Source organism: Sceloporus undulatus, chromosome 6 (assembly GCF_019175285.1).
Source record: "Sceloporus undulatus isolate JIND9_A2432 ecotype Alabama chromosome 6, SceUnd_v1.1, whole genome shotgun sequence".
NCBI classification, from domain to species: Eukaryota; Metazoa; Chordata; class Lepidosauria; order Squamata; family Phrynosomatidae; genus Sceloporus; species Sceloporus undulatus.
The window spans coordinates 118,821,914-118,835,286 of NC_056527.1; the positions used below are offsets into that span (position 1 = coordinate 118,821,914).

The 13,373-nt window shown below is 48.4% G+C and overlaps 1 protein-coding gene across 2 annotated transcripts in view; it reads left to right on the forward strand.

Annotated features, from left to right (window-relative positions):
- Positions 1–929: 929 nt before the first annotated feature.
- Positions 930–13,373, forward strand: part of ZAN (zonadhesin) — a 38,517-nt gene continuing 26,073 nt past the window's right edge. For both annotated transcript variants that reach the window (XM_042475925.1, XM_042475926.1), the window contains exons 1-12: positions 930–978; positions 2,403–2,549; positions 3,050–3,303; positions 4,473–4,557; positions 4,739–4,885; positions 5,603–5,776; positions 5,928–6,025; positions 7,191–7,263; positions 7,426–7,572; positions 8,750–9,018; positions 10,069–10,153; positions 10,896–13,331. In XM_042475925.1, coding sequence (XP_042331859.1) covers positions 3,133–3,303; positions 4,473–4,557; positions 4,739–4,885; positions 5,603–5,776; positions 5,928–6,025; positions 7,191–7,263; positions 7,426–7,572; positions 8,750–9,018; positions 10,069–10,153; positions 10,896–13,331 — 3,685 coding nt within the window. In that variant the 5' untranslated portion in view covers positions 930–978; positions 2,403–2,549; positions 3,050–3,132. The remainder of the gene's footprint in view (positions 979–2,402; positions 2,550–3,049; positions 3,304–4,472; positions 4,558–4,738; positions 4,886–5,602; positions 5,777–5,927; positions 6,026–7,190; positions 7,264–7,425; positions 7,573–8,749; positions 9,019–10,068; positions 10,154–10,895; positions 13,332–13,373) is intronic.

The following is a 13,373-nucleotide window of genomic DNA, read 5'->3' on the forward strand; positions in this document are numbered from 1 at the left end:
GCTGCTTGCGAACGTCAGGTAAGACAACTCTGCCAGAACACTGGCCACAGAGGAAAAAACCCACAAAAAACTCTGGATGCCGGCCATGAAAGCCTTCGACTTTATATTTGGATTCAAATAGGGTTTTTTAAACAGCAGTGGTGTATAGCAAAAGCTCAAAAGATTCATCCAAGGCATAGAGTCTAGACAAGTGTTTGCTAAACTGATCCTCCAGATGTTTTGGACTTCAGGTCCCAGGACTTCTGGGAGTAGAAGTCCAAAATACCTGGAGGACCAAATTTGGGAAACATTGGTCTACATCATTAGTTCTCAGCCTAAGAAACATTGCCCATGTCTTCACTGCTCAGCTATATCCCAGTTTGATCCCAGTTTAATTGTCAGGGTTCCATTGTGTGAAATGCCAGGATTTGTACTCCGTGAGGGACTTGAACCAAGGAGGGTAGCTATGGGGCTGGAGGGGATTTCTCCTCCCAAATAAGATTTCTCCTTGGCGCCATGACATTTTCCTTCACTACCCACATTTCTAATATTGCAGAAATTTAAAGTATCAGTTGAGTCTTTATAAATATAAAAGATCTAGAAATGAACAATTTTCAGTATCCTGTTCCCTGTCATGTAGAAATATGGAGACGGAAGGAAAAAATCATTGGGGGAGGGGATGCCTTCATTTTACCTCCCGACATGTATCTGCACTACCCAGCTATATCAGCATGATACCACTTTGACTGCCCAGGGTCCATCCTGTGGAATCTTGGGGTTTGTAGTTCAATGAGGGTGTTTTCCAGATGTTCTCAAAACGAGTCCCAGAAGTGGGCATGTGGCCCAGAGAAAGGAGCATCTTTGTGCCTGAACTTGTGCCATCCATCCTGATCGCCCCAAGCCTTGTTTCTGGCTGCTCACATGGTTCCTTCTTCTTCCATTTCAGAGCAAAACAGACCCATGATGCTGAGCTATTGCAAAAACCCTTTGCCACAAAATGTAAGTCACTTTCCACCTGCCCTAATATGTCTAGAGGTAGTGTGTGTGTGCACATGCGTGTGTGCATGCGCACACAGCTGATAATATGGATGACTTTCCTTACCTTTGTTGTCTGCTTTATTCTTTTCACCTTTGTTTTCTCCACAGTTTTGGTGGACAGCTCAGCGCAGGAAAAGATGAATAATACAAGCATATCTTAGGTCCAAAACATACTGCAGAAACAATCCAGTTTGAAACTGCTTTAACTGGCCTGGCTCCGTGCCAGGGAATCCTGGGAATTACAGTTTATTGTGGCCCCAAATTTCTCCGACAAAGAAGTCTAAATGTCTCCCAGAACTAGAAATCCCAGAATTCCCTAGCATTGAGCCAGGGCAGTTAAAGTGGTTTCAAATTGGATTATTTCTGCAATGTGTTTTGGACCAATGTAAACAAAACCTCTGACAAAGAAGCTCCTTTTTACAAAGTCTTTTTTATGCTCTCTCAGCTTCACTGTTTTCCTTTCTCAGCCTCTGTCCATCCTCTGTTTTTTTAGCAGTAGCGGCATTGGGAGGATGGTGAAAGAGAGGAGAAAGAAAAACGGACTTTCAGTGTAATGTTGCAGAATCATATCTGCAGTAAACAATGCAATAAAACTTGATCTGAGAGAGGAGGAGATTCTACTTTAGCTGATCCTACTATAGCCATGTGTGCCTGCCTACAACAGGCAAGGCAAATAGGAGCTGCCCCCCGAATGCTCAAAATGCCTTACTAACAGCAAAACAGAGAGAAAAGGGGAAGTCAGAGAAGCCAGTCTTACCAACTCCCCACCGTCAACGTGTTTAAAAAAGCATAAATCCAGATGTTAGGCCACCAAAATGGAAATCAACAAAAGTGGAGGCTGGTGAAATGAAAGATCAACCCTGGATGCATTTGAGGATAAACCTTCCAGTGGCCTCTAGAGTGTTCTCAATGTTTTTGTTTTCTCATGCAAGGTTTACCTGGCCTGGGTGATTAATTTCACAGTATTACATACAGTATTGTTGGTTTTGAATTAAAATAATGTGCTGGAACATGTTGAATTCCTTCTCTCTTTTTTTGTGGGATAGGAATATCTTTCCTTTTCAGGTTATTTATGACTGTGGTACCAAAGGTTCTGTTAAAGAAGTCATGCCCAAGAACACATTGATTTTTGTTAACTGAAGTACACTGGGCCCTTGGTATATGCTGGGGCTTGGTTCCAGGACCCCCTGTGGATACCAAAACCCAGAGATGCTAAAGTCCCATTAAATACAATGATGTAGTATCTCTTCTATACAATAGCAAATCAAGGTTTGCTTTTTGATGTTTAAAAAATATATATGTTTCCAAGCATGGTTGGTTGAATCTGTGGATACTGAAGGTTGACTGTATGCCTCTTTCATTTCTTCTCCTCTTGTTCTTCTCAGCCACTCTCGCCAGCTGTGACTTCGATGACACAGAGAGCCCTTTCTGTGACTGGACCCAATCTGAGGGCAATGGTGGGCAGTGGCTCCGAGGTGATGGGCCAAAGCCTGGCCAGAGTCCTGGCCCTCCAGGAGGAAGGCCTGAACGGAGTAAGACATTTTGCCCCCAGCACCTTGCCCTTAGTTTCTTCCAAGAGGAGGGCTGTAAACCTGTGGCTATCGCGACTTTTTCCAGGCATGAAAAGGAGCTACTCTTTGTGTTTCCCTTTCACACCCTGGAAAGGCCAGATCGGGGCCGTGCCATGCAGTTGCCATGGACCCAATCTGGCGGTAAAAGGGGCAGCTGGAGGCTGCCTCTTCAGGGCTGTATGTACAGCCTGTTAACCTAGACTGTTCTTACCAAATCAGGACTGTTGGAGGATATGCAATGCTGCCTAGGAGTATTGGAAAGCTCCTTTAAAATTTGGACTAAAATTTGACCACATTCACCTCCCACCCTTTCAGCATGGCAGCCACTAGTTGGCATTCCATCTATCACCAAAGCTGATGAAGACCCTCCTTTCGAGAGCTGCTTTATCCCAGAGGCATAGGCTATATCTCCACCCCATGAAACAAAATTTAAATAATCATGCACCAACTGCTTTTTTCAGGAGGATATTACATCTACCCAGAAGCAGGAAAATCAGCCCAGTTGGAAAGCCCAGCTCTGGATCCAGACGCCACTGAGCTCTGCATGGAGTTCCTCTATTATCTGTACAGCTTTGGGGACAAGGCTCAGCTGGCAGTTCAAGTCCAGGATGCTTTGGGGAACATCTCCACCCTGTGGACTCGAGGAGGGCTGCAGAGTTCAGCCTGGCTGGTTGGAAGCGTGAATGTACAGAGCCCAGTTCAGCGTCCTTTTAAGGTAACTATTTTGTGAGGGAAGGAGGAATGGAGCTGAGAAAAGTGACTTTTTAGATTATAGCTCTCAGAATGCCCCAGCCAGCTCTGCACAGTTTGCACCCCTGCTTTAGAGCCTTAGTTTTCTACTAGTTCCTCCCACCACCCCCTGCCAAAAAAAAATCAGAACATGACATGCCACTAGGCTACAGTAAACCACATATTTAGGTAGTGGTAAATATTAGAAAAGACAATAATGCTAGGAAAGGTAGAAGGCTGTAGAAAGAGATGAAGACCACACGCTAGATAGATAGATTCAGTTAGGGAAGTCATGAATCTGGATTTAAAGGACCTAAGCAGAGCAGTGGAGGACAGGAGGAGCTTGGAGATGTCTCACCCACAGGGTTGGCATGTGTAGGGGTTGACTCAAGGGCAGTTAATAACAACAGAAAATACCCTAAAGGCAGCAGATCCCATCTGATTGTGGCAGCTAAGCTATGTCAACCCTGGTTAGAACTTGATTGGAAGCTGCAGTGCCAACAAATCCCATGCTGTAGTAGGCTGTATTCCAGAGGACAGGACTAGCCAAATTACTTCTGAGGATTGCCTAAGAAAACCCTATGACACCTTGTTAATTAAAGAAATTATAGTTGCATCAGAAAAAGAGAAAAGTTAGCTATAATTAAGTTATAACCATGATGTAACTTATTTGAACAAAATTATTTGTAACTAAGCTATTTACTAGCCATTAGTTGCTTGTAGCCATCAACTAGATATTTGAAACTGGCCGCTTGCAAATAACCACTTCATTTGTAACTGGTTACTTCTGAGCCTAGCATTTCTATAATCTATCCCTGTGATGTAAACCTTTGCTTAAGGAAAATGAAAAAAAAAGTGTCAGTAAGTCCAACCAAATTCTGTAGCATCTCTGGAGGGATGCTGATGTTTATTGTGGCTCCATTCCGACCACAACACCCCTTCACCATGGCTCTGATTCCTGTCACATTCCCCAACCTTTTCCCAGTGGCAGCTGGTAGTTCCCATATCAGTGGGCAGGAGTGGCAAACCCACTCCTGCTTGTAATGTGAACTTTAAACTACAGCTGTTTGGGGGATAGGGTTTGCAAGCTTGGATGTCTCTTTGACAGTTCTTGCTAAATTCCAGCATGGCCGCTGACCATCTCTCTCCTTGCAGGTTGTGTTCGCAGCCACACAGGTTGACACCAAAGAAATCGATATGGCCCTGGACACGGTCTCCATCAGGCTTGGGCCTTGCACACGTAAGCTACCCCAATTCTGGGCTTCTCCCCCTTGCAGATTCAAGCAATGGAAAGCAGAAGGGCAGGTGGTGTGGGGCCAAGGGTCTGGGACCCCCTGACAAAGAATCCCAAATTTGTTTCCTATCCCTGTCAACTGAGAGATCCTTTCCTTTCCTCTTTCCTTGTTGCTTCTGGCCGGCAGCCTGCGTGACCGGTTGCGACTTCGACACTCCAGACGACCTCTGTGGATGGGAGAACCCAGCTGACGGGGATGTCCAGTGGGAGCCATGGCTTGGGCAAGGCGAAGAGCCTGGTGTGGGGCCCGAGGATGACTTCTCCAGACCAGGATGTGAGTTCCTCCTGCCTTAGTTGCCCTTCCTGGGCTGGGAGAAGAGTGATGGTGCCAAAACTCCCCTTTCTCTGAGCAGTGAGGCACTCAGGGCATTAGCATTGGCCTGCTCAAGAGGAGAGATGAGAGCAGACAAACATCAAGGAAGAGCAAGCTGCCCTAGACCAAAACCAGTCAACTCGGACTGGTAGCATCAGCTCTGTTGGGGTTCAGACACAGGAGTCTGCTGAGGGCTGAACCTGGGATCTTCAGCACAGTAATGCAGGAGGCTGCTGTAGTACCCTTGGCATATTTGGTCCTGTTTTGTCAACTCTTCTGGGTTTCAAACAGGATTCTTTCCTAATAGGTCCTGGTGAGTCTCCCAGGGACTGAATCCAGGACCTTTTGTATAAAAACATATGAGTCAGACCATTGAGGGTTAATCTAGCCTAGCTTTGTCAGCTCTGACTGGCAGGCATGGCTCTCCATCAGAGGTTTAAACAGGAATCTTTCCACACCTGGCCTGGAGATGCAACTGGAGACTGGGATCTCTGGAATATGCCAATTTGGGAAACTTGTACTGAGGTAGACCTTTTTTTGGAGGGAGGTTCCCATCCAGCCCACTGACTGTCAGAAGCAATAGCCAGAGTTGCAATCTTTGGGGAAAGTCTCATTTGGACAGAGGGGGTTGGTTTAATCTCACAGCAGAACTTGACCCTTTCTCAACCTCCCTTACAGTTGGCTCCTACATGTTGCTGAATGCGTGGGTCCCAGAAAGCACTGGGTCGGCCCTTCTCAGAAGCCCTCCTTACCAGTCCCAGGGGGGCTGCCTCTCCCTCAGCTTCTATTACACTCTGCATGGCGTTGGCAATGACACAGTGCTGAAGGTGTATGTGGCACAGGTGGCAGCAGGCAAGTTTGCAAATCCTCAAGCCCTGGGGAAAGGTGGCTCTCTGAAAATCCCAAAAGATTCCTGGATTCTCAGGGCAGCTGCCTCTCAGCTTTGGAGGGAGACGTTTGAGAATTAAGTTTCCTATTTCTCTTTGCTTTCCTGTTTCATCAGGGGGAGAACTGGGGTCCCCCTTGTTAACCCTCAGTGGGGAGCATGGGCCCAACTGGACTCCAGGAACGGTCAATTATACTGGGATAGCTGACATCCAGGTAAGGAGGCTGAGGGATACAACAGAATTGGGACTTTGGGGCTGGGAGGGGCAGTACTCAGCTTCATGAACAAGGGGTGGGAGGAACAATATAGGTGTTTTTCTACTTGTTGTGACTTTGAAGTCTCAGATGTGTCTGATCTTACTTAATTTCTGCTTAGTCTGTGATCAAAAGAAGTTTCTTCCCACCATGTTCTCTGACTGTTCAGGTTTAGCAAAGGCTTGTAAAAGGGCAAGAGTTTAGCCAGGGGTATAGCTAGGTGCCAGCGGGGGGGCGGGAATTAGGGCATTCCTCCCCCCTGGAAGTCTTCCTTTGGTCCCCAGACAGCTAGCATTACTGTAACTTAACACTTCAGTTGAGTGGTTAGAAATACAGTTTAGGCGTACAAAACAAAGGGGCAGGCAAAGAATTACCAAGGGAATGCAGACACAACAGATATAAGAATTTGAAGCATGAACAGTTTCCAGATGCCTTTCTACAATGTTAGAAATTTGCAGAGTGAAGTAAAATTTCATGGTGGGGACAGGATTCCTATAGCAGGCAATGATGTCATTTTGCCTCCCACCCTTAGTAGCTACACTCTTGAGTTTAGCAAAGAACTTGACTGCATTGCTTTAGGGACATAAATATTAGCTTAACAAAGGATGTTAAAAGTTTTCTCCCTGCTAGGTTAGGAGGGATTGATCCTGTTGTTTTTTTACTGGAAACAGTAGCAGTATCTTATTTCAGCTCACACTAGATAACACACTTTTCCCAATGTTGCATAAGGATCTCCTTGTGCAACAGTAAAAACTCACTTAAATTGCCAGTCAGGTTGTGATAAAAGAAGAGGACAAAGAAGCCCCAATTATATGGAACAGAAACTAGGGCTTGGGAAAGTGACCCTTTTTGGACTGCAGCTCCCAGAATGTCCAGCTAGGATGATCGTTAAAGCTTTCTGGGAACTGTAGTTCCCAAACAGAAGAAGTCTGTTTTCCAGGCTCAGAGCAGGATCAAGGGAGACAGAGAGAAGGAGGGAGGACAGGCAGGCAAATGGATGGATGGATGGATGGATGGAAGAAAGGGGAATCCCAACATTCCCATAAGTGTGACCCATGAAACATTGGAGGAGGAGTTGGTTGTGGGGAGGTTTTCACTGGTGGTCACCTTGGATTTTCCTTCCTAGTTTGTTCTTGAAGGTACCTTCAGAGGGAAACCTGGTCTGGCGGTGGACAGCGTTCAGGTCTCTCCATGTGAAGGTAATGTTGCTCCCTGGGCCACTAAGGCTGGTGTGGGGGGAGAGTCAGCCTAATGTGGGGCTGGGCAGGGGGGCAGTTGGAGTGGGAAAAGGCAGGAATGGAGGGGATCAAACAAAGTTTCTCATCAGACTCTTTCCCCTCCATGTTTCTTCTCATCCTCAGAGATTTTCACCCAGTGTGACTTCAATGACAATGCCAATCCCTTCTGTGGCTGGGTCAATTCTGGTGACAATGCCGTCACATGGACACGGACGAACCAGTCCACTCCGACAGAAGAAACTGGGCCCCCGGGGGACTACCCCAATGGAGGTAAGGAGCCAAGGGGCATCTGGGGAGGACTTTGTCTAAGAAATCATTTTAACTACCAGAAGCGTCATTTGTATTCAGCTTTCTATCCTGGGAGCTCTTGGGAACATGTTTGGAGCCCATCCTCCCCACTGCCTTGTCCTCATAACAACCACCCTGCAGGGCTGCAATTTTTCACTATTTTTTTCTAGAAGAAAGGGATTGGAAATTTTATCAGTATTTTAGCAATTTGCAAGAACATCTTCAAAAATTGCACAGTTTTCAAACCCTATTTGCAGTTGGAAAGTTATTCTGTGCAAAATTTATCTGGGGTAATTTTGCCCAGAAAACATGCTGTTTCCCATGCAGAAAATGCTGTTTTCTTTACAAACAACCGCATATGAATTTTGCACAGAGAAAATACCAGGCTGAAAAGATTCTCATCAAACCAGGATTCTTCTCATCAGGATTTCTCAATATACATATTTTTCAATTTTTTAAAAAATGTTTTGAAATACTCTTCCTGGCCTAATACAGTGCGCCTGCATTATACGCGGGCGTGCTATACGTGGCTTTGAGCGTACGCACTCAAGCTGCGGGAAGCACATTGGGCGCAAGGGGCTTCGCATCCCATTTGAATTAATGGAGCTCAAGCATAGGCAAAATTCACCTTAAGCGGGGGGGGGGGTCCGGAACGGATCCCCCGCGTAAGGTGAGGCTCAACTGTACCCATGTGAAGTAGATCAGACTGCTGGGCAGTCAGTTGCTGCTTTTCCATTATTATTTTTGTTTTGGTGGGGGAGAAAAAAATAATGTGTAAGAGACTGATATAAAACCTTAAAAACTGGGAACAAAATAAGTAGATAGAAATCTTTACTTTTTATACATAGTTTATTTCTTCCTCATTATATTGTTGTTTAAATGTCGCTTTGTTCTGCTCTCATTACCCAAAGAAATAACTATTTATATAGGTAACTTGTAACTTTTGCCATCCACGTTGTGCCTTGCTCTGTGACTCATGTCTGCAGGGCCAAGTCATGGTTTGTTCTAAGGTTGTTTCTTTGGCTTGCTGAGAGAGAGACGAGCCAGAGAGCCATTTCTCTCTCTTGGCAGTTGGTATCTCCCATGTCAGTAGGGTAGGGAGTCCGTTCTGGGTTGCAGCCTCAACTTTAAGGCAGCCCTGGCTATCCTCTTTCTCCAGAGGGCTACTACATCTACGTGGAAGGAGGTTCCTTGGTACCAGGCCAGTCCGTCCGTCTGACCAGCCGGGCCTTCTGCACAGACACCGAAGCGTGTGTTGAATTCTACTATTACATGTATGGCATTGTGGAGGTCCAGACGCAGCTCCGGGTGCTGGCAGAGGGGCCTTCTGGAATGGTGGCCCTGCTGTGGACCCGGACTGGGATACAAAGCCCCACTTGGCTCTTGGGATCTGTGACAGTCCCATATGGTGGACCTCAGCCAAGCAAGGTGAGCAAAGCAGTGAGGGGAAGGAACCGGTGTTAACCATGTATTGGAAACATTAATTTTTCAGACAGTAATTCCCAGAATTCCCCAGCTAGCATGAATTGGCTCAGGGAGGTGGGCTATCATAGGGAGAAGCAGTTCCAGGTGAGTCAGGCAGTCTGAGTCACGGAGAAAAGAAGGCTAAGAGGTGATATGATAGTGCTATTTAATATATTTGAAGGGATGTCATATTCAAGAGGGAACAAGCTTGTTTTCTGCTGCTTCAGAGAACAGAACCCGGAACAATGGATGCAAGCTCCAGGAAAAGAGATTCCACCTCAACATTAGGAGGAACTTCCTGACAGTAAGGGCTGTTCGACAGTGGAATGCACTCCTTCCTCGGAGGGTGATAGAGTCTCCTTCCTTGGAGGTCTTTAAACAGAGGCTGGATGGCCATCTGTCAGGGATGCTTTGATTTGGATTTCCTGCATGGCAGAATGGGGTTGGACTGGATGGCCCTAGTGGGTTCTTCCAACTCTACGATTCTATGATTCTATACATAGCCAAGGGGTTTACCAAGGTTGAAGGGAGGTGAAGTAGTGAGATTTCAGCCCCTTACGTGAAGCCAACGGTCATGATAATAACCGAAGCCACAAGGGAGAGACAAAGAGAAGTCCCCTGTAAGCCAATTCAAAGGTCAAGAAGAAGTCCATGAGCAGGAAGCATGCAAAAGCCAGGGAGAACAAACAGTTACTGCAGCATTTGTAGTCCCCTGACCTTGAGGTGCTAGGTGTTTTATTGCTCAGTGGTTCTTATTTTAAAGGCTTTGGCTCCTCCACCACTGTTCCTCATCCTCACAGTATTCCACATATCATGGGGGGGGGGGTATCTTTGGTGTACCTCAATTCCAGCTGTTTGGGCCAACTTAGTGGCATCAGCTACTAAGTGCTCTGATTCGGGGGGAGCCATAATCTGGAGCCAGAGGACTTTCTGTACCTAACTCCTCTGCCTCTGATTGATTGGACTCTGCAGGTGAGGGGTTACACCAGACTGACTCTCTCTGCTTTGACTCAGGTGCTTTTTGAGGTGGTGAGAGGGAACAACCCTTATCTTGACGTGGCGTTGGACAACATCTCTGTGCGTCGAGGACCCTGCACAGGTGAGGCAGGGCAGGGGCAGGGGTTTGATCCTAGAAAGAGGAGGACACCTTCTCTTTACTTGTCTCCCAGAGGGCTGGGACTCCCAAGGGCCAGATTCCACCATCAGATTCCAACAGACAGCTGGAGCATGAAAAGAAAGAGGTGGACAGGTTTCATTGATCATCAACAAGCTCAGAAATCTAACTCATGTATGCGTTTTTAGCACATCCAGTTGACGTTAAATTGACATTAAATTCCAAAGAATCTGGAAATGTCCCATTCATTTCTCTCTGCCTCCTGCCCTTTGTCCTTCTTCTGAGCAAGGCAAGGAGAAGTAACAGACATCAGCCCCTTTTTGCTACTGTTAGCAAAACAGTAAGGCAAATGGGCCAGGGAGGTGCCTCCTATACGTGCTCCTCCTTTAAATACACACACACACACACACACACTACATCAGTATTCTTAAGATTTTACAGAAAGAAACATGACAGACAAACAATGCATTGTATCAGGTGTATCAGGTTTGCGATTCATAAATTTCCAGCCAACACAAAAAATAATATCCATCTGGCACCATGGCAAGCATTATGCTATGTGATAGCATTAAAAAAACCAACTGGTAAGGATCAGGGAGAGAAACAGCTGGCATTTTCATTGGCATAACAACTGGCCTTGTATCACATTGCATAGATTTTAGAGTTGTTCCATCTACACAATCTTCCTCGTTCTCATACTGAAACTGTCATCTCTTCCCTCCAACAGGCTCTGGGACTCCAGTTCCTCCGACCAGTTCCTCAACTGCCAGGCCAACCCACACTGGCCCTGCTGTGACCATACCACCTGTAGGCCCCATGACATCGCACCCCACCACTGTCAGCCAGCCTGGCCCTTCACCCACAAGCCATGTGGTGACAACAACGACCCATGGTAGACCCACCACCACCACACCCCAAAGCTCCACGGTGACTGAGCCCCATCCTACCACTGTCAGGCCCACGGCAGGCAGGACCACAACCATTCCCACAGCACCCCCCTCCACTAGCACAGGGCCCGTGGCCCCAACTGTTGGCAGCCCCAGTCCTGCCACCATCACCCAGAGGACCAGCCCCATCACCTCCACCACCAGCAGCACTGTTGGGAGCTCTCCTAGCTCAGCTGCCCCCACAGGAGACAGCCACGTCAGCAGTACCAGTCCAGCTACCTCAGACCAGGAAAGCCAGACCTCATCTGGGGTCCCTGGTAGAACCACACCAGTGAGCCATACAACCTCAGCTGCTGCTTCCACCACCAGTGCCTCCAAGACGACCACAATTGGCACAACAGCTAGTCACGGCAACACAACCAGCTCTGCAAGCCACACACAGCCTCCTGTCACTAGCCCTGCCAGCAGTAGTCAACCAACAACCACCACTGGCCACACTAGTCTGGCTGTGAGTACTTTTACCACTAGTTCCCACACAACCGTGGGCAACCACACCACTCCTGGCCACAGCCAAACAAGCACCACCACCCACAGAACATCAGCCACTACCAGCTCCACGAGTCTGGCCCCCACCCCCACAACAAGTGATTCCACAACAAGCACAACCAAAACAACAGTCAACCAGGACAACACAACTGTGTCCACTAGCGCCAGCCTCTCTACTGGCCACACCCAGCTGCCTATCACTAGCCCTGCCAACAGTAGCCGACCAAGCACCACCACTGGCCACACCAGTCGTCTCACCACCATGGGCAACCACACCACTCCTGGCCACAGCCAAACAAGCACCACCACTCATGGAACATCAGCCACTACCAGCTCCACTAGTCTGCCCCCCACCTCCACAACAAGTGATTCCACGACAAGCACAACCAGGACAACAGCTAACCAGAACAACACAACTGTGTCCACTAGCGCCAGCCTCTCTACTGGTCACACCCAGCTGCCTATCACTAGTCCTGCCAGCAGTAGCCAACCAAGCACCACCACTGGCCACACTAGCAGTGTTACAACTACTCGCTACAGCAGCAGTCATCCCTCCAGTACCACCACAGGGCAGACCAGTCCAAAGGTCAGCACTCCTGCTCCCACTCATTCCAGTACACCCCCGTTGCCAACCAACTCTACAAGCCACACCCAGCTGCCCGTCACTGGCCACAGTACCACCACTGGCCACACCAGTCTACCTGTGAGTTCTTTTACCACCAGTCCCCTCACCCAACGTCCCAGCACCACTGCAGGTGCCACCAGCCGTGTTACAGCTGCCACTTACACCAGCCATCACCCCTCCAGTACCTTCCCAGTCCACCCCAGTCCAAATATTGGCACCACTGCAAGCCACCCAGACCTCAGCAGCCCCAGTCCCACCTCAGTGGGTAGCCCCACTTCGAGCCATGCCAATCTTACCACCCCCAGCTCCATCACAACCACGCCGCTCACCACCCCTGGCCATGTTTCAAGCAGCCCTGCCACCACCAGTAGCTCCAGAATGACCACTTCACAAACCACTCTCCAGACCAGCCCCACTCTCACTAGTCCCAGCAGCACAGCAGCCACCATCCACATCACTTCAGCCCTCACCGAGCCTCCTGGAACCAGCCCCACAACCACCTCTCCAGGCTCCCCAACAAGCAGACACCCCAGCCCTGCCATAACCAGGACCACGGGTCATGGTACCCCTACCCCCACTGTCCCCCTTCTGACCAGCTCCACCACCAGCACCACACAGGTCCATGTGAGCCCCACCACCCAGCACACAACCACTGTTGGCCATGCCAACATTACATCCACCAGTAAAAGTACCACAACTGTGACCAGCACCAGGCCCACATCTACAACCCCAGGTGGTGGCCACATTAGCCCCACCACAGTTGGCCACACAGGTCCAATCAGTAGCCAAGCCACTGCTACAACCACTACTGTCACCCCAGCTACAAGCACTGTCAACATTGCCTCCACCAGTCAAGCCAGTCCTGCCACCAGCACCCCACAGATAAGGACAACCACCCCAACCCCAGACACCACTAGCCACGCAGTCACTGCGTCTAGGCAGACCACTGTCACCATCACTGAAAAAAGCAGCACAAAAATGCCTGTTGGTCCAGATGCGACAACCACAGCAGCAGCACTTCAAACAACCACAGCAAGGCCCATCCCCACACTAGGGGCCTCCACAGGGACCAAAGTCACGACCACCACTCCCGTCACACCTCCAGGTAAATGCCTTCATGAGTTTCCTTATGGAAGGGGGAGGAAAG